The sequence below is a fragment of the Oncorhynchus tshawytscha genome, unplaced genomic scaffold (assembly GCF_018296145.1).
Source record: "Oncorhynchus tshawytscha isolate Ot180627B unplaced genomic scaffold, Otsh_v2.0 Un_contig_3056_pilon_pilon, whole genome shotgun sequence".
Classification (NCBI taxonomy): domain Eukaryota; kingdom Metazoa; phylum Chordata; class Actinopteri; order Salmoniformes; family Salmonidae; genus Oncorhynchus; species Oncorhynchus tshawytscha.
The window spans coordinates 54,421-80,365 of NW_024609584.1; the positions used below are offsets into that span (position 1 = coordinate 54,421).

The 25,945-nt window shown below is 43.0% G+C and overlaps 1 protein-coding gene across 1 annotated transcript in view; it reads right to left on the bottom strand.

Moving 5' to 3' along the window:
* The window catches only part of slc12a1 (solute carrier family 12 member 1), a 47,683-nt gene extending 34,893 nt beyond the window's left edge, over positions 1 to 12,790 (bottom strand). Inside the window, exons 1-4 of the mRNA XM_042316068.1 lie at positions 12,195 to 12,790; positions 7,311 to 7,448; positions 2,786 to 2,861; positions 771 to 866 (exon numbers count right to left, since the gene is read on the bottom strand). Coding sequence (XP_042172002.1) covers positions 771 to 866; positions 2,786 to 2,861; positions 7,311 to 7,448; positions 12,195 to 12,455 — 571 coding nt within the window. The 5' untranslated portion in view covers positions 12,456 to 12,790. The remainder of the gene's footprint in view (positions 1 to 770; positions 867 to 2,785; positions 2,862 to 7,310; positions 7,449 to 12,194) is intronic.
* Between the last annotated feature and the right edge of the window lie 13,155 nt (positions 12,791 to 25,945).

The window sequence follows — 25,945 nt, forward strand, 5'->3', positions numbered from 1 at the left end:
CTTGTACATACAGTGGACACAGAGCAGGTAGGGAGCAGGGATAATAACATTCCTCTACTTGTACATACAGTGGACACAGAGCAGGTAGGGAGCAGGGATAATAACATTCCTCTACTTGTACATACAGTGGACACAGAGCAGGTAGGGAGCAGGGATAATAACATTCTGTACCTCTACTTGTACATACAGTGGACACAGAGCAGGTAGGGAGCAGGGATAATAACATTCCTCTACTTGTACATACAGTGGACACAGAGCAGGTAGGGAGCAGGGATAATAACATTCCTCTACTTGTACATACAGTGGACACAGAGCAGGTAGGGAGCAGGGATAATAACATTCCTCTACTTGTACATACAGTGGACACAGAGCAGGTAGGGAGCAGGGATAATAACATTCCTCTACTTGTACATACAGTGGACACAGAGCAGGTAGGGAGCAGGGATAATAACATTCCTCTACTTGTACATACAGTGGACAGTCATTGAGAACAACCTTAGAGCTCTCCTTGTTTTTTCAACATTGTCTCATGTTTATAATGTGTTGATTGCCTGCATAAAGCCTCGCTACTGTTATTTTACTGCTGCTCTTTAATTATTTGTTATTTTTATTTTATTTTTTTCTTATATGTTTTTTTACTTAGCACTTATTTTTCTCAAAACATTGTTGGTTAAGGACTTGTAAGTAAGCATTTCACTGTAAGGTCTACCGACACCTGTTGTATTCGGCGCATGTGACAAATAACATTTGATTTGATTTGGTTGACTCACCTCCTCGTACCACTCCATTGGTGCAGATAGCAGACATGGAGAGACCTGTGACGGTGGTCACCACACAGCTCAGAGCAATGACCACAATGCCCAGACCTAAAACACAAAATACCTGTTAATCCAACTCACCCCTGCTCAGGCCATTTACAGTCTGTCTACATGTGAAGGCATACAATGTTTTGCAAAGTTTTCTTCTTAAAGATGGTCCTCCAGCAACTTTGGAACTTTTACTTTTGAAAGTGATATGAATACAGTAAAGGGTAAAACTATTTAAAAAAATAGCTAAATCAGAAACTGGAGTACGACTTTAAGAACCCGAGTATAAAGGAGTGTAGTGTTCTGTTTTTGTCACACTGTGCTGGTTCTGAAATAATCTACCAACTTCTCTTTCTAACACCTGACCACACCTTCTGTGCCATCCAGTCACCTCTAACACCTTGAGAAACACAGTGAAGCCTTCTGTCCCCTCCAGTCACCTCTAACACCTTGATAAACACAGTGAAGCCTTCTGTCCCCTCCATTCACTTCTAACACCCTGAGAAACACAGTGAAGCCTTCTGTCCCTCCAGTCACCTCTAACACCTTGAGAAACACAGTGAAGCCTTCTGTCCCTCCAGTCACCTCTAACACCTTGAGAAACACAGTGAAGCCTTCTGTCCCCTCCAGTCACTTCTAACACCTTGAGAAACACAGTGAAGCCTTCTGTCCCCTCCAGTCACCTCTAACACCTTGAGAAACACAGTGAAGCCTTCTGTCCCCTCCAGTCACCTTGAGAAACACAGTGAAGTTCTGTCCCCTCCAGTCACCTCTAACACCTTGAGAAACACAGTGAAGCCTTCTGTCCCCTCCAGTCACCTCTAACACCCTGAGAAACACAGTGAAGCCTTCTGTCCCTCCAGTCACCTCTAACACCTTGAGAAACACAGTGAAGCCTTCTGTCCCTCCAGTCACCTCTAACACCTTGAGAAACACAGTGAAGCCTTCTGTCCCCTCCAGTCACCTCTAACACCTTGAGAAACACAGTGAAGCCTTCTGTCCCCTCCAGTAACCTCTAACACCTTGAGAAACACAGTGAAGACTTCTGTGCGTCTGAAATGGTCCATTCTCAGGACTAATGGTGCTGTAGGCCTGTAGGCTGTTAGTTCCAGCAGGCGGTTTACTCTGATATCTGTCATGGTCTCTATCTGCACTGCAGCCAGCGCTCTGAAATACATTAGTTATGCTCCATAAAGAGGTCCTCACCCCTGATAAACACAGACATGCACACAAACACACACACACACACACATACACACACCTGGTACATTCAAGCTACTTCCTTTGCTTTGACCTCAGAGTGAAGGACACTGGGAGCTGACTGGTTGTCTTTTTGTGTTGTACATATTTTTGCATGTCTACACTCTCAGAAACAAAGAGTGCAACAAAGAATGTCCCTGTAGGTCAGTGGTATTCAAACTTTTTCAGTGGGGACCCAATATTTTCCACCAGAATTTCTGGGGACCCCATTTTCCCCCCAATAATTTCTTGCGACCCCAACCCAAATCTAAAGACACAACCTTAAAATGTTCATTGCATATTCATTTCTTATCAACATCAAAAGAAACCAATAAATATATTTTCTCAATAAAATTGTAGCTTTCAAATGATCTTTCTCAAAACGTTTGTATATTGTATACAGTAATACAGTAATAATCTGTACTCCTCATTGTTTAAAATGTGATTTTTAAAAACATTTTGGCGTCCCCACTGCAGTTACCCCATCGTGACCCCAACTTTAAATACCACTTCTGTAGGGGAGTATTGGGGAACCCTCTGAATTTAAGATAAGGTAGAACTCTTTCTGGTTCCCAATACCAACCTTTATCTATTTGGAATCCAGATAATTTTTTTGTAACCTGGTTCTTTTTGGAAACCTAAAGGGTTCTATCTGACCTGAAAAGGAGCCTGCTACATAGCACTCCTTTTTTCTGATAGTGTATGTGGTGTAATTATTTATTACTCTGTGTTGTACTTACCCCAGCCGGCCTGTCCAAACACCCAGGACAGACGGATGAACAGCATCACACCCCAGATGTTCAACATACATCTCACCTAGAGAAGAGGAGAGAGGAGGAGAGACAGGAGGAGAGAGAGGAGGAGAGAGAAGAGGAGAGAGGAGGAAAGACAAGAGGAGAGAGAGGAGAGAGGAGGAGAGACAGGAGGAAAGAGAGGAGGAGAGAGGAGGAAAGACAAGAGGAGAGAGAGGAGAGAGGAGGAGAGACAGGAGGAGAGAGAGGAGAGAGAAGAGGAGAGAGGAGGAAAGAGAGAGGAGAGAGAGAGAGGAGGAGGAGGAGACAGGAGGAGAGAGAGGGAGAGAGAAGAGGAGAGAGGAGGAAAGACAAGAGGAGAGAGAGAGAGAGAGAGAGGAGGAGAGACAGGAGGAGAGAGAGGAGGAGAGAGAGAGAGAGAGAGAGAGGAGGAAAGACAAGAGAGAGAGAGAGAGAGAGGAGGAGAGACAGGAGGAAAGAGAGGAGGAGAGAGGAGGAAAGACAAGAGGAGAGAGAGGAGAGAGGAGGAGAGACAGGAGGAGAGAGAGGAGGAGAGAGAAGAGGAGAGAGGAGGAAAGACAAGAGGAGAGAGAGGAGAGAGGAGGAGAGACAGGAGGAGAGAGAGGAGGAGAGAGAAGAGGAGAGAGGAGGAAAGACAAGAGGAGAGAGAGGAGAGAGGAGGAGAGACAGGAGGAGAGAGAGGAGGAGAGAGAAGAGGAGAGAGGAGGAAAGACAAGAGGAGAGAGAGGAGAGAGGAGGAGAGACAGGAGGGAGAGAGAGGAGGAGAGAGAGGAGGAGAGAGGAGGAGAGACAGGAGGGAGAGAGGAGGAGGAGAGAGAGAGGAGGAGAGAGAGAAGGAGAGAGACAGGAGGAGAGACAGGAGGGGAGAGAGAGGAGAGAGGAGGAGAGAGAGGAGTAAGAGAGGAGAGGAGAGACAGGTGGAGAGTGAGGGGAGGAGAGAGAGGAGGAGGAGAGAAACAGGAGAAGACAGAGAGAGGAGAGAGGAGGAGAGACAGGAGTAGAGCGAGGGGAGGAGAGAAAGGAGGAGAGAGACAGGAGGAGACAGAGGAGAGAGAGGAGGAGAGACAGGAGAGAGAGAGAGGAGGAGAGAGACAGGAGGAGACAGAGGAGAGAGGAGGAGAGACAGGAGGAGAGACAGGAGGAGAGCGAGGGGAGGAGAGAGACAGGAGAAGACAGAGGAGGAGAGAGAGGAGAGATGAGGAGAGAGAGGAGGAGAGAGACAGGAGGAGACAGAGGATGAGAGAGAGGAGGAGAGAGACAGGAGGAGACAGAGGATGAGAGAGAGGAGGAGAGAGATAGGAGGAGAGAGACAGTGAGTAGTAGAGAGACAGGGGGAGACAGAGGAGGAGAGACAGGAGGGGAGGAGAGAGAGGAGGAGAGAGACAGGAGGAGACAGAGGAGGCGAGAGAGGATGAGAGAGAGGAGGAGAGAGATAGGAGGAGAGAGACAGAGAGTAGGAGAGAGGCTAGGTTAGGTAGAGACTGGGGTTAGCCCTGAGTTACTCACAGGGCAGGATCACTTTGACCTTGTCTCTTCGCTTCCAGTCAGATCGTAGTTAGGTTAGATAGAGACCGGGTTATGACAGAATGACTATCTGAATCTCTTTATCGCTGTGTCAGTGTCTGTGTCTGAGGCTTCCAGACAGATCATGTGACCTGTCAGGGTATCACTGAAGTATGCAGGTTAACTCATTGATGCTGGGTTGTGATATACAGCTCAGGAGTGGCAGGGTGACCCCCAGTAGAAGAAGTTCCCATAACCTGACCACACAGACCAGGACTCCCCATTCACCCTGCTCGATATCCAGCAACACTCTCTAAGACCAGTCCCCATAACCAACTGCCCTCACCAGGATCCCATTAGGCAAGTCCCCATAACAAACTGCCCTCACCAGGTTCCCATTAGGACAAGCCAGTCCCCATAACCAACTGCCCTCACCAGGATCCCATTAGGACAAGCCAGTCCCCATAACCAACTGCCCTCACCAGGATCCCATTAGGATCCCAAGTCAGTCCCCATAACCAACTGCCCTCACCAGGATCCCATTAGGCCAGTCCCCATAACAAACTTCCCTCACCAGGTTCCCATTAGGACAGTCCCCATAACCAACTGCCCTCACCAGGATCCCATTAGGTCAGTCCCCATAACCAACTGCCCTCACCAGGATCCCATTAGGCCAGTCCCCATAACAAACTTCCCTCACCAGGTTCCCATTAGGACAGTTCCCATAACCAACTGCCCACACCAGGTCCCCATTAAGAACCATCCTAATCCTGCCCCAATACAACCCATCTCCACTCCCCAGGACCCTCCCAACCCTGCCCCAATATAACCCATGTCCACTACCCAGGACCCTCCAAACCCTGCCCCAATATAACCCATCACTACTCCTAGAACTCTCCTAACCCTGCCCAATACAACCCATCTCCACTCCCCAGGACCCTCCTAACCCTGACCAATACAACCCATCTCCACTCCCCAGGACCCTCCTAACCCTGACCAATACAACCCATCTCCACTCCCCAGGACCATCCTAATCCTGCCCCAATACAACCCATCTCCACTCCCCAGGACCCTCCTAACCCTGCCCTGAAATAACCCATCTCTACTCCCAGGACTCTCCTAACCCTTCCCCAATATAACCCATCTCTACTAACCAGGGCCCGCCTAAATCTGCCCCAATATAACCCATCTCCACTCCCCAGGACCCTCCTAACCCTGCCCCAAAATAACCCATCTCCAATCCCCAGGACCCCCCTAACCCTGTCCAATGTAACCCATCTCTACTAACCAGGACCCTCCTAACTCTGCACCAATATAACCCATCTCCACTCCCCAGGACCCTCCTAACCCTGCTCCAATATAACCCATCTCCACTCCCCAGGACCCTCCTAACCCTGCCCCGAAATAACCCATCTCTACTAACCAGGTCCCTCCTAACCCTGCCCAATATAACCCATCTCTACTAACCAGGACCCTCCTAACCCTGCCCCAAAATAACCCATCTCCACTCCCCAGGACCCTCCTAACCCTGTCCAATGTAACCCATCTCTACTAACCAGGACTCTCCTAACCCTGCCCCAATATAACCCATCTCTACTCCCCAGGACCCTCCTAACCCTGCCCCGAAATAACCCATCTCTACTAACCAGGACCCTCCTAACCCTGCCCAATATAACCCATCTCTACTAACCAGGACCCTCCTAACCCTGCCTCGAGATAACCCATCTCTACTAACCAGGACCCTCCTAACCCTGCCCAATATAACCCATCTCTACTCCCAGGACTCTCCTAACCCTGCCCAATATAACCCATCTCTACTAACCAGGACCCTCCTAACCCTGCCCAATATAACCCATCTCCACTCCCCAGGACCCTCCCAACCCTGCCCCAATATAACCCATGTCCACTACCCAGGACCCTCCAAACCCTGCCCCAATATAACCCATCACTACTCCCAGGACTCTCCTAACCCTGCCCAATGTAACCCATCTCCACTCCCCAGGACCCTCCTAACCCTGACCAATACAACCCATATCCACTCCCCAGGACCATCCTAATCCTGCCCCAATACAACCCATCTCCACTCCCCAGGACCCTCCTAACCCTGCCCTGAAATAACCCATCTCTACTCCCAGGACTCTCCTAACCCTTCCCCAATATAACCCATCTCTACTAACCAGGGCCGCCTAAATCTGCCCCAATATAACCCATCTCCACTCCCCAGGACCCTCCTAACCCTGCTCCAATATAACCCATCTCCACTCCCCAGGACACTCCTAACCCTGCCCCGAAATAACCCATCTCTACTCCCAGGACCCTCCTAACCCTGCCCAATATAACCCATCTCTACTAACCAGGACCCTCCTAACCCTGCCCAATATAACCCATCTCCACTCCCCAGGACCCTCCTAACCCTGTCCAATGTAACTGTTATTGGATTTATTATGAATAATGACTAAATGATGTATACATTTAAGGTAGAATTATAACTAACAGAATTCTACCCCGTCTTTCTAGTAATGTTAAATAATGTTTGTTCATTAGGAAGGGGTTATGTGGCATAGACCTAGGAAGAAATGAATGTATGTGTGTGTCGAAAGAGAACGAAGAGGGGCATTAACCTATGTTTGAACCGACCTGGCTGTAACTCTGGGGAGATAAGGTAAGACAGGGAGAGCCCCTCCAGAGCTCTTGTATCTGGGGGAGCCTGGAACTGTCAGCTGAGTGGTAATAAACTGTGAGAAAATCCCTATGTTGGTGTGTATGTATGTGTGTAGGGTAAGAGAAATTTATAAAAGGAATGTCTTTGTATATGTACAGCAGCGCTCTTGTATATAAACCTTACTGACTATTGTAAACTGGCCTGTATATTTCATTTCAATAAGAACCATACAAATTCTTAGTAATAGACAGAGTAATTTAAGTGAAGTTCAGTTTAAGTGAAGTTCAGATTACAAAGTTCACATAACAGTAACCCATCTCTACTAACCAGGACTCCCTTTATCCAGCCGAACCTCACGGTTCCATCTTTGTTGTCCAGGGGAATGACAGACTCCACATCGTCCGACGGCGTCCCGTCGCTCCCCTCTCTATCCTCCACCGTGTTCGTCACTGAGATCCTTCCATTCTAGAGAGAGAAAATAGGAGAGGAAAAGACTTGTCAGGGGCACGTATCACCCCAGTCTACCTGGAGGAAGATCAAGAATACGGCTGGTAGAGGAAGAAGGAATTTGTTGAAACTTTAGAGGAAGTTTAGATTAGTTTTGTCTTTAGGAAATCAGAGAGAGTTGGCAGTGCAGTAACTTGATGTTAGAATTCTGGGCCTCCTGTTGGATGTTCTCTTTCTAAATCAATCAAACAAGAGACGCAGTGTTCTTGTTCCTGAGTGTGTGTGTGAGAGAGAGTCTGCAGTTTGATTCTGATGAACACGAATACGTGTTTGGAGAAGCATTATTATACTGTGTGCTTGTCCTTGAAGACTGCACTCTGTGTGTGTGTGTGTGTGTGTGAGAGTGAGAGTGAGAGTGAGAGAGAGAGAGAGAGAATAGAACTGAGAGAGAACAGCGTGGACCCAATTGAAACTTTTTGTAAGACGAATATGAAGTGTTTAAAGGACGCATAAGTACCAAGCTCTTTAATGAGATGCTCAGATCTCTGTCTGGTGTAGGGCGTGGCGTGGCTGTCAGACAGAGATAACAGACTGGCTGTCACCCAAAGGTGTTCCAAATCTATAAAACACTTTAGCCTGTCAGTATGTCAACCATTGTGTAGATCTATTCTTATCTCTGTCTTTGACGACTGTTCAGTCCCAGTGTTAGCAGTAGGTTTATAGGGTGTGAAAGATGGTTGAACTGCGGTTAATGAAAGTGGCAGGAATGTTTCCAGTTAAATGAATGATTAAAGGACTATAAACTCCATTTATCTCTCTCTTCCCTCTCTCTTTTCTCTTTATCTTATCTTCCTCTCTGAGACTGTAAAACATATGTTCTTTCCTCCAGAGAGTTCATGTTGTTCTCTTTCAGGACACAGTAGGTCTATAAATGCTTTAAGAGGAATGAGTTGACCAATCCAAGGCCAACCCACTGCACACTCCACCTCATTTCAATGTGGATAATTGGGAAATATTTGGTTGAGACCTTGATCAATGAGATTACAACCTATATTCACCCGCTCAAAAAGAGAGCCGAAAGTTAGTTGAATTTCCAATGTGTTATCACTATGCTTTCAACCATCTAAAAGCACAACCAAATTCCAATGAAAAAACAATGTCAGATGTTTGGTTTAGTCGTCACCCAAATGTTTCACTGAGCTTTTAACCATCTAAAGTCACAGCAAAAGTTCCAATGGGAAAACAATGTCAGATATTTGGTTGATTTATTTATGTGTTACTTATTACTGTCCTTTATCTAATAGCAGAACCAAATGACCTGGATTACAGTTGAGATTACATTCAAAGCACATGGTGCAATGATCAATGCCATTCGAGATGCTGGGCAGATTATTACAGCAATTGTGAAGATCTCCACAGACCTGTGAATACCTCTGCATGCTATCTTCAACATGCATGCTTTATATGATGATGGAAGAAGACATTTGTAGTTACAGTAACCTCCAGCTGTGACCATGGATGTGTTGCTAATTTTAAGGGTGAATGTTTCATTAGTTTGTAAAATAGCCTATTTACTGTATTACAATTGAATTGTGTTTGGTTGACAAGGCAACCAAATATGAACATTTAAAGGAGATGTATCTACTGCTTGGATAGTTCCATCTGTCAACTGGCTTAATCCCATTCTTTAACTTTTATTTTTGGCTGAGTTGGAGATGTGGATCCACCATATAATTTGTTAACTTGTCAACAAGTTAATAGGCTGTTTATTGTATTTCAAACGTGATATTGAATTGTGTTTGGTTGTAAACGCAACCAAATATCAACATTTGAAGGAGATTTATCTTGTGCTTGTCACTGAATTAAAGGCAAATGAAACTGTAAATGCACTTTAAATCAAGTTGAATGAGATTTAGTCCTGTTGTTTAACTTAGATTTTGGATTGAGATGGAGACGTGAATCCAACATTTATTTATCCAACAATGATTCATTTGAAAACAAAGTGGAATTAAAGCCAGACTAAGTCAGTGGTACAGATGGAACTATCCAAACAGAAGATACATTTCCTTCAAATGTTGATATTTGGTTGCGTTGACAATCAAACACAATTCAAGATCACTGTCACTGGAAATCCTATTGTCTATTTTTAGTTCAATCCTGGGTTGAATTGAAACTATGGCTGTTGATGACTTTGAAAATGCTATATAGGGCTAAAAATAGCATAATTGATGACATATGAGTGATAAAGTACGGTCACATTTAATTTGCTCTGTTAAACCTACCCTTTAGAATGGGTTCGACAGCAACAGCAAATCACATTGGTAAAAGTCAGTGACAAATATCTTTATTTTATAAAACATTATTATTTAACCTTCATTTAACTAGGGAAGTCAGTTAAGAACAAATTCTTATTTTACAATTACGGCCTACCCCGGCCAAACCCTCCCCTAAACCGGACGACGCTGCACCAGTTGTGTGGCGTCCTATGGGACTCCCGATCACGGTGATACAGTCCGGGATCTAACCAGGGTCTGTAGTGACGCCTCTAGCACTGAGATGCAGTGCCTTAGACCGCTGTGCCTCATAGCTCAGCAGCGCTTGTTTAAACCCTGGATGTGAGGTCAAAGGGTAGCTGTAGATAAATCAGTTCTCCAGTAGGAGGTGCTGCCTAGCCTATTGTCTTTTCTTATTCTACTGATAGTTGATATAATGTTGAAGATCTGACGTTGGTTAGAGCGTTGGGCTAGTAACCGGAAGGTTGCAAGTTCAAATCCCTGAGCTGACAAGGTACAGATCTGTCATTCTGCCCCTGAATAGGCAGTTAACCCACTGTTCCTAGGCTGTCATTGAAAATAAGAATTTATTCTTAACTGACTTGCCTAGTTAAATAAAGGTAAAATAAAATAAAAAAAATAAAGGTACAAATTCAACATATTTTATACAAGGTTTGTCTATGTTACCCTCAAAACAGCTGTTGATTACTTTTTCAAATCCAATGTATTTTATACAAGGTTTGTCTATGTTACCCTCAAAACAGCTGTTGATTACTTTTTCAAATCCAATGTATTTTATACAAGGTTTGTCTATGTTACCCTCAAAACAGCTGTTGATTACTTTTTCAAATCCAATGTATTTTATACAAGGTTTGTCTATGTTACCCTCAAAACAGCTGTTGATTACTTTTTCAAATCCAATGTATTTTATACAAGGTTTGTCTATGTTACCCTCAAAACAGCTGTTGATTACTTTTTCAAATCCAATGTATTTTATACAAGGTTTGTCTATGTTACCCTCAAAACAGCTGTTGATTACTTTTTCAAATCCAATGTATTTTATACAAGGTTTGTCTATGTTACCCTCAAAACAGCTGTTGATTACTTTTTCAAATCCAATGTATTTTCCACGTAGATTCCACATCACAATATGTTGAGAAATTAAGCTGAAACAACATTGATTCAACCAATTTGTGCCCAGTGGGAAGTGACTTTCCCTTCTTTAGAACAGACATGACTGTTACCCAATCACTGTTGTGACATGATAGTAATCTGTCACACAGTCAGAGAGAGAAAGAGAGAGTGAGATAAACAAATGAACAGAGAGAAACTAATACAAACAGAGAGAGAGATTTGTGACAAGTTGCCATGAAAACAACATTGTAAATATAACCAATATTTATCTGTTTACTTTCTTCCCCTACTAGTCGTAGTACAACTATATGTACATTGTTAAAACACATAGCTGATAATATAACATTTGACACGTCTTTATCCTTTTCAAACCTTTATCAGTGAAATGTTTACTGAACATTTTTTATTGTTTTTTGTTGTTGATGTTTTCTTTTTTCTTCTTACTTTAGTTAATGATTTATTTAACTTGCTTTGACAATGTAAACATATGTTTCCCTTAACAATAAAGCCCCTTTGAATTGAATTGATTTAATTGAATTGAGAGACAAACAGGCCAATGTTGTTGTCAAAACACGTTCCACCTAAAAATGTAATGTTTTTCATTTACTGAATCTGAATTGCAATGATCTTTCTGAAATGTCTGGATTAAAGGAGAGTTGATTCCAGGTCGAAGGCTGCTGACTTGGTGGAGACAGTTGTGATATACTGATGTACAGAGACAGGTCTATATACTGATGTACAGAGACAGGTCTATATACTGATGTACAGAGACAGGTCTATATACTGATGTACAGAGACAGGTCTATATACTGATGTACAGAGACAGGTCTATATACTGATGTACAGAGACAGGTCTATATACTGATGTACAGAGACAGGTCTATATACTGATGTACAGAGACAGGTCTATATACTGATGTACAGAGACAGGTACTGATATACTGATGTACAGAGACAGGTCTATATACTGATGTACAGAGACAGGTCTATATACTGATGTACAGAGACAGGTCTATATACTGATGTACAGAGACAGGTCTATATACTGATGTACAGAGACAGGTCTATATACTGATGTACAGAGACAGGTCTATATACTGATGTACAGAGACAGGTCTATATACTGATGTACAGAGACAGGTCTATAGACAGTTGTGATATACTGATGTACAGAGACAGGTCTATATACTGATGTACAGAGACAGGTCTATATACTGATGTACAGAGACAGGTCTATATACTGATGTACAGAGACAGGTCTATAGACAGTTGTGATATACTGATGTACAGAGACAGGTCTATATACAGATGTGTGTAGAGGGGGTTGTAGAGGTGAGGAGGACACACACACACTGACCTTCTGGAAGACATCGTGGAGCTCCTGCAGGGATGGTCGGACCGCACGGTTACCGCTTACACTCCCAGCATTCCGGTAGAAGTCGATGTTGGGCACGCGGTCCAGCGTGTCATGACCAAACGCACTGACCACGGACGGACGGACGGCCCGGTGCTCTCCGTTACCAGTCCCATTACCGTTAGAGGTGGTACCACCGGAGAAAGACGTCTCCTCGTAGTTAGGGGGTTCGTCCCCGATCCTGTCATAGGCATCATTCTCCATCAGACTGGCTGTAAATACAGGCTCCTCACACCTACTGGCTTCTACAGGTCAAACACTACAGAAAAGGAATACTGAGGTCCTTCAGTCCCCTGGTCAGGGCCTAGAGACTGTCTAAGTATCAGAAGCAATCGGCAGCTATGGGTTTGGAGCGCTGGTATGACAGACTAGTGTTGGTTCATCTGATTCTGTTTAGTTAAATCCTTGTGTAGGTCCAGAGCTGACCTATAGACCTGTCATATAGGCTGAGGTTGGCTCTGCCACCCCAGCTTTATATCCTCCTGGCCCCTATGCTGGGCTCTGCCTGGGACTCAGCCATTGGCTGAACCAGCGGTTCTACCAACCACTCTCAGAACCCTGTATGTCTCAGATGTCCTTGCTGCATCCTCGGGGCCACAAACCCTCTGACTAAACATTAACCAAGTAATAAACACCTTGGAAGATAAAGACCTGGAGCTCGCAGTGTGAAATCAAAGCAAGCCTAAATATCTTATATTGAGTGATAATTCACTTAAAATTAGTATTTTTTTATAGTTTTTTTGTAGCAAACGGCATTATCTGACGACATTGGCAGACAATTTTGCTTATTTTAACCGCCGAAAAACCTAATACAAGTAATTTCTCTTATTTCAATATCATTTTATTGATATCTTACCTTAATATGACTATTAAGGTACAATATCTTGAACAGATTACTTATATTAAAGATGCACAATGCAGAAATCGCTACGCCATTTCCTGGTTGCTTTCAATGAGAATGACAGATCTATAACACACATTTCACATGTGAATTTGGTCCAGTCGCCCAAAAAGTTACATATTGCAGCTTTAAGTCTATAGATTAAAATAAGCAAAATGATCTGCCAATGATAGGAATTATTTTAAAAAGTGAATTATCACTCAATATATTTAAAAAAAAATGTAGGCTTAAGGTCACAAGGTGACCAGGAAAAAGTTGAAAGGTTAAAGACTCTAATGATATGCCACTAAACAATGAATAGGTTAGAGAGGAATGGCAATGTGACTCTAATGGTAGGGGCTTATGATTGACACATGGTGTGGAGAAATAACTTCTGCCTTATTCTCGAATTATGTAAATTGGCGTTGATACTCTGTCAGTGTATACATCTACAGTCTTAGTGTTTGTAAAGCCTATTGTCTGTCTCAATCCCAGTATCTATTTCTATGCTTAATAATGAATTTAAAAAATCAGCAACATGTACTGTTGATAGAACAGAGATAGAAAGAGTGTTGTGGAGGTGGGAATTCTTACAGGAAGGTCACAATGACTGAAACTGTCAGCAAATAATACAATGCAGAATACAAAGGGGGACTGTACTGTGAAACGCTTGCTTATGAGCCCTTCCCAACGATGCCTAGTTAAATCACAGTAATCATGTGTGCAGGGAGGAGAAACACATCTCTGATGAACTGTAATGGAGGTTGTCATACTGGACAGGTTGAGTGGTGCAGAAATAGGATGAGGTTGAGTTCTTCATGAACAGTTCATGTTAGGCTTAGTTCTTCATGAACAGTCCATGTTAGGCTTAGTTCTTCAAGAACAGCCCCTGTTAGGCTTAGTTCTTCATGCACAGTCCCTGTTAGGCTTAGTTCTTCATGAACAGTCCCTGTTAGGCTTAGTTCTTCATGCACAGTCCCTGTTAGGCTTAGTTCTTCATGAACAGTTCATGTTAGGCTTAGTTCTTCATGAACAGTTCATGTTAGGCTTAGTTCTTCATGAACAGTCCATGTTAGGCTTAGTTCTTCATGAACAGTTCATGTTAGGCTTAGTTCTTCATGAACAGTCCATGTTAGGCTTAGTTCTTCATGCACAGTCCCTGTTAGCATTCTGTATGAACTCTGAATGTGTTAAGAAGTCAATATGTTGGTACCCTTTAAATAAAGTGTTGCCTATTATTTGTACACATCTTTTGAACTATTTTATGACATCACATGTTAAGTATGTTTCACATAATGTACTATGATGTTAGGTAAATAAACCTCAACCTGAAGCTGAACCCAGAGTGGCAGAACACTAGGAGGTGAGCAGGTGGACAGGAAATGAAAGGTGTTAATATGGAAGTTAATATGAGACTTAAAGTGGAACTGACAGCGTTTTAGCAACATGAAATCTTATTCAAATCTATTTATTTACACCCCCAGGAAGAATATGATGCCTTTTCTTTTGACAAGCGAGCACATAGATTTTTCACATTTTCATTCTTTCATAGACTGTTTGGGAATGAGGCAGAGTAAGGTATTGGTGAAAATTCCATAGCAATCCACAGTAAGAAAGTAAGAAAGCTACAGTAGTCCTTAATGAAATTAGGCACACAGGCCTGCCTGCCATCATTCACTTTGAACTGGACAGTAGCAACAGAACAACTTTACATCATTATAAATCATTTGCAAAAGCCACGAAATGCAGTTTAATCGTTTCTGCAAATGTGTAAATACCATGTGAGTCATATCGGAACTTTACAGACCAATTGATCAAACAACCAAGAACAGGTTCATTCAATTACACGTTAATTATATTACATACACACACCTTAATGCATACTTTTAAATGATGTTATGTGACCAAAACATTTAATATATATATATATTAAAACATTTTCCTTAAAACATTTTCCTTGAAGCATAATTCTTTTTAAGTACTAATGGTACTGTCCCCACCACAAAAAAAAAGACTTAAATACATGTAATTTTGGCATTGAAACATTTAAATGAATTACTGTAGAATTCCATTCATTCCTATGGAGGACTGCTTTTCTGAGGAGTGCCAATGTGGCTTGTGACTAGATGGACTACAGCTACAGATGAGATTTACAATTGAACTACTGCGAAAGTTGGACTTAACGTTTTGAAACCAGAGGATGAGTCTGAGTTGACGATTGTTTATTTTCAATGAAAGTACTGATGATAGGTGTAGTCTTTCTTGTATGCATTGTATGCATGTGCTTACTGTGACTGTCACCCTGATATTGGCATCAGTAGCCCAGTTACTTCCAACACAGTGGAGGCTGCTGAGGGGAGGACAGCTCATAATAATGGCTGGAACGGGCAAATGGAATGGTATCAAACACATGGAAACCATGTTATTGATGTATTTGATACCCTTCCACCACACATTTGCGGGACTACAGTGTTTGACAAATGGGAACAACTACATTGTGTCCTGGTGTTGTTGTCATTCATGCTTGTATCAAGGTGACATCTAGATGGTTATCAATATTAGTTATTTATTGTGTAGGATGCTACTATCCTATTGAAATAAAATCACTGGAGGTAAAAAAAAATTGGCCACGTTAGCTACCACTGGCGACACCGTGAATACAGCTAGCTTCTAGTTGTGACTAGAAGCTGTATTCCTTCTAGTCACAACTGCCAATATGGCCGACCGGTGGCTTCAAAGCGTCTCCATGGTCAAAACATCAGCAATCCAGGATTTATCACCCCCCCAAAAGCTTAAAATAAATAATTTATCTTATTTCAAGATATTTTTCAAGATATTTTACCATTAATATGATGATTAGGGTACAATATCTTGAGAAATATCTTGAAGATATCTTGAATATCTTAAGAATATTAGATAAATTACTTGTATTAAGCATTTTTTTGGTTAAAATAAGCAAAATGATCAGCCAATGACGTAAGATAATTTAGCTTGGTATGAAAAAACATTTAAAAAAATATTTTAAGTGAATTATCACTTAATATAATATATTTTGGCTTGCTTAGATTTCACTTTTTGCTGTGCGGGAGAACAAACTGGCAGAGATCCTTTCGAGACTCTCCTATCAACAGGACCTGAAGAACTGTAATATCCTATGTTTCTCTGAGTCTTGGCTGAACAAGGACATGTATAAAATACTGTACATTAAGCTCAAGGGAGGAGGTGTGTATCTCTTTGTTAACAACAGCTGGTGCACAATCTCTAATACCATGTAAGTCTCAAGGTTCTGCTCACCTGAGTTAGAATACCTCATGATAAGATGTAGACTATACTATTTACCAAGAGAGTTTTAATTTACCACCATTTGCCACCACAAACCGATGATGGTAGCACTCAACGAGCTGTATAGGGCCATAAGCAAACAAGAAAATGCTTATCCAGAAGCGGCACTCCTAGTGGCTGGTGGTTTAATGCAAGAAAAAGGAAATCTGTCTTACCTCATTTCTACAATCATGTCACCTGTGCAACTAGAGATGAAAAAAATAAATAATCCGATGGCTTTGAGGAGTTGACCACATCAGTCACCGGCTTCATTAATAAGTGCATCGACAACGTTGTCCCCACAGTGAACGTACATACTGCTTCCCGGGCGCTGATGACGTAAACGTTGATTAAGGCAGCCCCTCACACATCTCTGATTCAGAGGGGTTGGGTTAAATGCGGAAGACACATTTCGGTTGAATGCATTCAGTTGTGCAATTGACTAGGTTTCCCTTTTCCCCCACCAGAAGCCATGGATTACAGGCAACATCCACACTGAGATAAAGGCTAAAGCTTCCGCGGGACACCAATTCGGACACTTATAAGAAATACCTCTACACCCTCCTACAAACCATCAAACAGGCAAAGCGTCAATACAGGACAAAGATCGAAACCTACAACACCGGCTCTGATGCTCGTCGGAAGTGGCAGGTCTTGCCAACTATCACAGACTACAAAGGGAAACCCAGCTGCGAGCTGCCCAGTGATGCGAACCAACCAGACAAGCTAAATGCCTTCTATGCTCTCCCTCAAGGCAAGCAACACTGAACCATACATGAGAGCCCCAGCTGTTCCGGAAGACTGTGTGATCATGCTCACCATAGCAGATGTAAGACCTTGAAACAGGTTAACAGGATGCGCACTCAGAGCTTGCGCTGACCAGCTGGCAAGTGTCTTTACTGACATTTTAAACCTCTCCCCGATCCTGTCTGTAAAAACTACAAGTTTCAAGCAGGCCACCATAGTCCCTGTGCCCAAGAATGCCAAGGCAACCTGTCTAAATGACTATCGCCCTGTAGCACTTACATCTATAGCCATAAAATTATTTGAGAGGCTGGTCATGGCTCAAATCAACACCATCATCCCAGACACCCTGGACCCACTCCAGTTTCCATACAGAAGGCCAAGAACACCCCCATTCACATCGACGGGGCTGTAGTGGAGCAGGTTGAGAGCTTTAAGTTCCTCGGTGTCCACATCACTAAGGATCTATTATGGTCCACACACACCAAAACAGTTGTGAAGAGGGTATGCCGCTCCCACCTTAGGAGGCTGAAAAGATTTGACATGGGCCCTCAGATCCTCAAAAAGTTCTACAGCTACACCATTGAGAGCATCTTGACTGGCTGCATCACCGCTTGGTATGGCAACTGCTTGGCATCCGGCCTCAAGGTGCTACAGAGTGTAGTACATCACTGGGGCCGAGGTCCCTGCCATCCAGGACCTCTACAGGAAGGTCCTAAAAATTGTCAAAGACTCCAGCCACCCAAGTCATAGACTGTTCTCTCTGCTACCACAAGGCAAAACACAACGATGCACCAAGTCTGGAATCAACAGGACCCTGAACAGTTTCTACCCCCAAGCGATAAGATCGTTAGTTAAATAGTTAACCAAATAGCTACCCGGACTATCTGCATTGACCCTTTTGGCACTAACTTTTTGGACTCATCACATACGCTGCTGCTACTATTTATTATCTGTCCCTTTATTCCTAGTTATATGTATCCCACATCGACTCGGTACTGGTACCCCATGTACAGATGGGAGAACAAGTATTTGATACACTGCCAATTTTGCCGGTTTTCAGACAATCACACATTTATATCGAATGATATAAATTGCCGTTGATACTCTGTCATAATTAATGATCATTTTTGTAGGGGTTGATACATTTGACAGTGTATACAGTTGAAGTGTACCTATGATAAAAATGACAGACCTCTACATGCTTTGTAAGTAGGAAACACTGCCGAGTTTGCAGGTTATCAAATACTTGTTCTCCCCACTGTATATAGCCAAGTTATCATTATTCATTGTGTTAATTAATTAATTGTATTCATTATTACGTGTTTTACTTTTCTATTATTTCTTTCTTTTCTTTCTCTCTGCGTTGTTGGGGGACATTTCATTGTTATTCTACACCTGTTGTTTGCGAAGCATGTGACTAATACATTTGATTTGAGAATTGATTACTCATATTATTTTCAGAAGTGCAGCAGGAAGGGACATGTTGTTCTGTTGGCCCATGTTTATGGGGCCTGTAATTAGCCTATAGATAGCAGACCTGAGTTCAAAAACTACTTGAAATCTTTCAAATACTTTGAGTGTTTGCTCTAGCCTTCCTGAATTGCCAGCTGGGTAAGATTTGGGCACTATTATAGTGTGCATTAAGCAAAGACAAGCTTAATAAAGTACAGATTTAAAGTATTAGAAATTATATTGAATAATATTTGAACCTAGGTCTGATCTTTAATTAATAGTATTCATCTCTGGAACAAAGATGCCTCACTATGACTCAGAAGTTGAATGACAGCCTGGCTAGATGACTGCCTTCCTGGGTAGATAGATTGATAGAGGCTGGCTGGCAGCATGGAAGTTTACACTTACAGGTAAACCTTGCACGATGGCCAGAAAACGTTTCAAGGTTAAAGTCTCTAATGATATGCCAAAACACAATGACTAGGTTAGAGAGGAATGGTAATGTGAGTCATGATCGTTGGAGGTTATAATTGACACAGACGGTGTGGAGAAATAACTTCAGCGTTATTCTCGAATGATATAAATTGCCGTTGATACTCTGTCATAATTAATGATCATTTTTGTAGGGGTTGATACATTTGACCGTGTATACATCTGCAGTCTTAGTGTCTGTAACGCCTATTGTCTGTCTCAATAACAGTATCTATTTATACTGAACCAAAATATAAACGCTTCAACAATGTCATTGATTTTACTGAGTTACAGTTCATACAAGAAAATCAGTCAATTAAAATAAATCAATTAGAACCTAATCTAAAGATTTGACATGACTGGGCAGGGTCGTTGGGGGGCCTGGGAGGGCATAGGCCCAACCACTTGGGAGCAAGGCCCAGCCAATCAGAAATAGTTTTTCCACACAAAGGGTTTTATTATAGACAGAAATACTCCTCAGTTTCATCAGCTGTCTGGGAGGCTGGTCTCAGACGATCCCGCAGGTGAAGAAGCCGGATGTGGAGGTCTTGGCCTGGTGCAGTTCCAAGTGGTCTGAGGTTGTGAGGCCAGTTGGACGCACTGCCAAATTCTCTAAAAACGACTTTGGAGGTGTCTTATGGTAGAGAAATGAACATTAAATTCTCTGGCAACAGCTCTGGTGGACATTCCTGCAGTCAGCATGCCAATTGCACACTCTCTCAAAACTTGAGACATCTGTGGCATTGTGTTGTGCGTCAAAACTGCACATTTTAGAGTGGCCTTTTATTGTCCCCAGCACAAGGTGCACTTTTGTAATGATCATGCTGTTTAATCAGCTTCTTGATATGCCACACCTGTCAGGTGGATGGATTATCTTGGCAAAGGAGAAATGCTCACTAACAAGGATGTCAACAAATTTGTGCACAACATTTGAGAGAAATAATATTTTTGTGCATCTGGAAAATTTCTCATGAAACATGGACCAACACTTTCCATGTTGCATTTATATTTTTGTTCAGTTTATATGTTTAGTAATAAAATAAAATAGAACACACAGAGAGAGAGAGACAGAGTTGTGGAGGTGGGGAATGTTTATAGGAAGGTCACACCGACCGAAACTGTCTTCAAATAAAATAAAATTTTATTTGTCACGTGCACCAAATACAACAGGTGTAGACTATCGTGAAATGCTTGCTTACGAGCCCTTCCCAACGATGCCTAGTTAAATCACAGTAATCATGTGTGCAGGGAGGAGTAACACTTATCTCTGATTTGTATTTTTAATCCCAGCCCTCGTCCCCCCAGGAGGCCTTTTGCCTTTTGGTCCTTGTAAATAAGAATGTGTTCTTTACTGACTTGCCTAGTTAAATAAAGGTTAAGTAAAAAGGTATTAAAAAATGAACTGTAATGGAGGTTGTCATACTGGACAGGTTGAGTGGTGCAGAAATAGGATGAGGTTGAGTTCTTCATGCACAGTCCCTGTTAGGCTTAGTTCTTCATGCACAGTCCCTGTTAGGCTTAGTTCTTCATGAACAGTCCCTGTTAGGCTTAGTTCTTCATGAACAGTCCCTGTTAGGCTTAGTTCTTCATGAACAGTCCCTGTTAGGCTTAGTTCTTCATGAACAGTCCCTGTTAGGCTTAGTTCTTCATGAACAGTCCGTGTTAGCCTTATGCACTGCACTGCACTTCTTGTAAAAACGTTCTAAGGCACTGCATCTCAGTGCAAGAGGTGTCACTACAGTCCCTGGTTCGAATCCAGGCTCTATCACACCCAACCGTGATTGGGAATCCCATAGGGTGCCGCACAATTGGCCCAGTATGAACTCTGAATACGTTAAGAAGTCAATATGTTGGTACCTTTTAAATAAAGTATAATTATTATTTGTACCCATCTTTTGAACTATTGCATGACATCACATGTTAAGTATGTTTCACATAATGTACTATGATGTCAGGTAAATAAACCTCAACCTGAAGCTGAACCCAGAGTGGCAGAGCACTAGGAGGTGAACAGGTGGACAGGAAATGAAAGGTGTTAATATGGAAGTTAATATGAGACTTAATAACAGGAACAGCTCCAGGGCCTTTCTCTCTTTCTACAGCCACATGACTCCTGGGTTGTATTCATCAGGCACCAAACGGACAAAACAGACTGAAACAGGGAGGGACTATCTACATGTGTCCAATAAGAAATGCTTGTTTTAGTTCTGTTGCAAAATGTTTTCTGCAGTGTGTTATATTGAATACGACCCTGAGCTGCTGCTGCTAGTGTGTTGTTTAAAAGGCTTCACACGTAAACTTCCTTATTACCCAGAACTACCAGTCATTTATGTAGCTGTGAATGACTGGCAGGGCTAATAGCTAATATCTGCCTACGTCCCAAATAGCATCATATTCCCTACATAGTGCATTACTTTTGACAAGTGGTCAAAAGTAGTGCACTAGATAGGGAATAGGGTGGGACACAGTCGCTGTGTATCTGGCCTTGGCTGACCTTGGCTTTAGCCTGAAGACAAAAACACCCCAGGAGCAGCACGTGTTTCTAATAGCAGATTAGGGATAGTCTAATAACTGATGACAGCGAGGAGACTAAACACAGGCTATATATTGCTATTCAATTGCTACAATATAGGACCTTCATTTTAGTCACAGCAGGAAAATAATTCTACAGCAACAGGAAATGTGAATTATTATCTGGATTATAATTAATTAACATTTTTGTAGGGGTTTAGATACATTTGTTGTAGGAGAAAATCAAGTCTGAAATTTCAGAGTACAAATTACCAACTTCAGAAGCCTCAAATACACAAAATGTTCTGCATAGCATGAAAGTAATCCTACAACAGGGTAATCAAGTTAAAGCTGTAATATGTAACTTTTTGGGCTACCTGACCAAATTCCCACAGAACGTTATAGATCTCTCATTCTCATTGAAAGCACATTTAAGAAGCGGTAGATCTGTTCTAGGTGCGGTATTCCTATGCTTCCCTTCTTAAGTAAAATTTTCAGCTTGATAATGGTATAACAGGAAATGGACCTAGGCATGGCGGTGAGATCCGAAGAGCACAGGTAATAATAATAATGGTTGATAATGGTATAACAGGAAATGGACCTAGGCATGGTGGTGAGATCCGAAGAGCACAGGTAATAATAATAATGGTTGATAATGGTATAACAGGAAATGGGCCTAGGCATGGTGGTGAGATCCGAAGAGCACAGGTAATAATAATAATGGTTGATAATGGTATAACAGGAAATGGACCTAGGCATGGCGGTGAGATCCGAAGAGCACAGGTAATAATAATAATGGTTGATAATGGTAGATGATAGTCCAGGTCCAGAGTTCAGGCGGAGCAGGGACAGGGTTGGGCAACAGGCTGTACAGGACAGTATGGTACACTAGAGGAGTTTCCCCAAACATGGCTGTCACTAGATGAATAGCTATATGCACATAGCTACAGTATATATGCATGTCAGAGCGGCATTTGACTAAGATACCGTAGAATAGTGTGGAGTGCAGTTTATACACATGAGATGAGTAATGCCAGATACGGAACATTATTACAGTGGCTAGTGATCCATTTCTAAAAGTGGCCAGTGCCTCCTAATCTATGTCTATAGGCAGCCGCACCTGATGTGCTAGTGATGGCTGTTTAACAGTATGATGGCCTTGAGATAGAAGCTGTTTTTCAGTTTCTCGGTCCCAGCTTTGATGCACCTGTACTGACCTCGCCTTCTGGATGATAACGTGGTGAACAGGCAGTGGCTCGGGTGGTTGATGTCCTTGGTTATCTTTTTGGCCTTCCTATGGCACCGGGTGCTGTAAGTGTCCAGGAGGGCGGGAAGTTTGCCACCGGTAATGCTTCAGGCAGACCACACCACCCTCTGGAGAGCTTTGCGGTTGTGGGTGGTGCAGTTGCCGTACCAGATGGTGATACAGCCTGACAGGATGCTCTCAAATGTGCATCTGTAAAATTTTGTGAGGGTTTTAGGTTTTAAGCTGAGGTTGAAGAGGCACTATTGCGCCTTCTTCAACACACTGTCTGTTTCAGTTAGTCAGTGACATGTACGCCAAGGAACTTGAAGCTTTCCACCGTCTCCACTGTGGTCCCATCGATGTGGATAGGGGGGTGCACCCTCTGCCGTTTCCTGAAGTCCACAATCATCTCCTTAGTTTTGAGTGAGAGGTTATTTTCCTGGCACCACACTCACAGAGCCCTCACCTCCTCCCTGAAGGTGGTCTCATCATTGTTGGCAAGCCTACTACTGTGGTTTCATCTGCAAACTTGATGATTGAGTTGGAGGCGTGCTTGGCCACGCAGTCATGGGTGAACAGGGAGTAGAGGAGGGGGCTGAGCACGCACCCTTGTGGGGCCCCAGTGTTGAGGATCAGTGAAGAGGTGTTGTTTCCTACCTTCACCACCTGGGGGCAACCCATCAGGAAGTCCAGGACCCAGTTGCACAGGGCGGGGTTCAGACCCAGGGCCTCTAGCTTGATGATGAGCTTGGAGGGAACTATGGTGTTGAATGCTGAGCTATAGTCAATGAACAGTATTCTTACTGTTACGCACGCCTCTATGAAGAGGGAACGCAACACCCTGCTACAACTCAACTCTCCAAGAAGTGAAAGAGGTATGGACTGTAGGTGTGAGTAAGGATGACAAAAGACAGAGAATTTACAGTTTACCTTGAATGTATTCCTTCATACAGTAATATGGGGAAAAGGGGCTGGATGGAACCAAAGCAAAGAAAGTAAATCTCAAAGCCCCATCTCCTACCTTACCTGCCTACCCACTACTTACCTAATTTAGCACCACCCGGTGCCCTAACCAAAATACAGGGGTTGGTCCGCCCAGGTCTTACCTTGTGTGCCTAGACAGTGAATATACTACGGGTATATGTATGCCCACGGGCCTCTTGCCTAAGCACTCCCTGGGTGCCTTCCCCTTTCCAAATGAAACAGAATATTAAACAATGCACTTCACAATGAAACTGAGAAAAAACTAACATAGGCCATTAAATAAGCTCTGACAGAGCAACAAACACAGAACATACCAAAGATGCTACCAACAACAACTAACATAGTACATACCAATGACCAACATGCTATACCCCTCAGCCATCAACCTCCTCTCTCAGCAATGATCTATATCACATTCAATCTCTCTCTGCAATCTCCTACCAACAATGATCTCTCTTCTGAACAGAACACTGGCTTTTATATAGCTTCAGAAGGCATTGGAAATTGGAGACCGCTGAGTCCTGACGAGGGGGCGGGGTCAGCTACAATTAGCCGTGGAGTCGACCAATCAGCTGCTGGGGGATTTCAGGAAGCCATCTCCTGAAACACACTCAAATACACAATCTACAACACAGAAACTGGGGAACATAACACTTACATAGGTATTCCTCTTGTCCAGATGGGACAAGGCAGTGTACAATGTAGTGGCGATTGCATCATTCTGTGGATCTATTGGGACGGTAAGCAAATTGAAGTGGGTCGAGTGTGGCAGGTAAAGTGGAGGTGATATGATCCTTGACTAGTCTCTCAAAGCACTTCATGATGACAGAGGTGAGTGCTACGGGGTGATGGTCATTTAGTTCAGTTACCTTTGCTTTCTTATGTACAGGGACAATGTTCGCTATCTTGAAGCATGTGGGAACAACAGCCTGGATAGGGAGAGATTGAACATATCTGTGAATACACCAGCCAGCTGTTCTATGCATGCTCTGAGGACACAGCTAGGGATATCATCTGGGCCGGTAGCCTTGCGAGGGTTAACACGCTTAAATGCCTTACTCACGTTGGCCATGGAGAAGGAGAGTCCACAGTCCTTGATAGCGGGCCGCGTCGGTGGCAGTGTATTGTCCTCAAAACGAGCAAAGAAGGTGTTCAGCCTGTCCGGAAGCAAGACATCTGTGTCCGCGACGTGGCTGGTTTTCCCTTTATAATCCATGATTGTCTGTAGACCCTGCCACATGCGTCTCGTTTCGGAGCCATTGAACTAGGACTCAACTTTGTCCCTATACCGACGTTTAGCCTGCTTGATTGCTTTGCAGAGGGAATAACTACACTGTGTGTGCTTCCATATTCCCAGTCTTCTAGCCCTAGTTAAATGCGAAGGTTCGGGCTTTCGGTTTTGCCCAAATGCTCCCATCTATCCATGGTTTCTAGTTGGGGTAGGTTTTAATACTCATTGTGGGTACAACATCTCCTATGCACTTCCTGATATTTTGATTTATTTATTAATTTCCCCTTTTATTTAACCAGGTAGGTTAGTTGAGAACAAGTTCTCATTTGCAACTGCGACCTGGTCAAGATAAAGCAAAGCAGTTTGACACATACAGCAACACAGAGTTACACATGGAATAAACAAACATACAATCAATAATACAGTAGAAAAATCTATATACAGCATGTGCGAATGAGGTAGGATAAGAGAGGTAAGGCAATAAATAGGCCATGGTGGCGAAGTAATTACAATATAGCAATTAAACACTGGAATGGTAGAATGTGCAGAAGATGAATGTGCAAGTTGAGATACTGAGGTGCAAAGGAGCAAAATAAATAAATAAATACAGTATGGGGATGAGCTATGTACAGGTGCAGTGATCTGTGAGCTGCTCTGACAGCTGGTGCTTAAAGTTAGTGAGGGAGGTAAGAGTCTCCAGCTTCAGGGATTTTTGCAGTTCGTTCCAGTCATTGGCAGCAGAGAACATGAAGGAGAGGAGGCCAAATGAATTGACTTTGGGGGTGACCCGTGAGATATACCTGCTGGAGCGCGTGCTATGGGTGGGTGCTGCTATGGTGACCAGTGAGCTG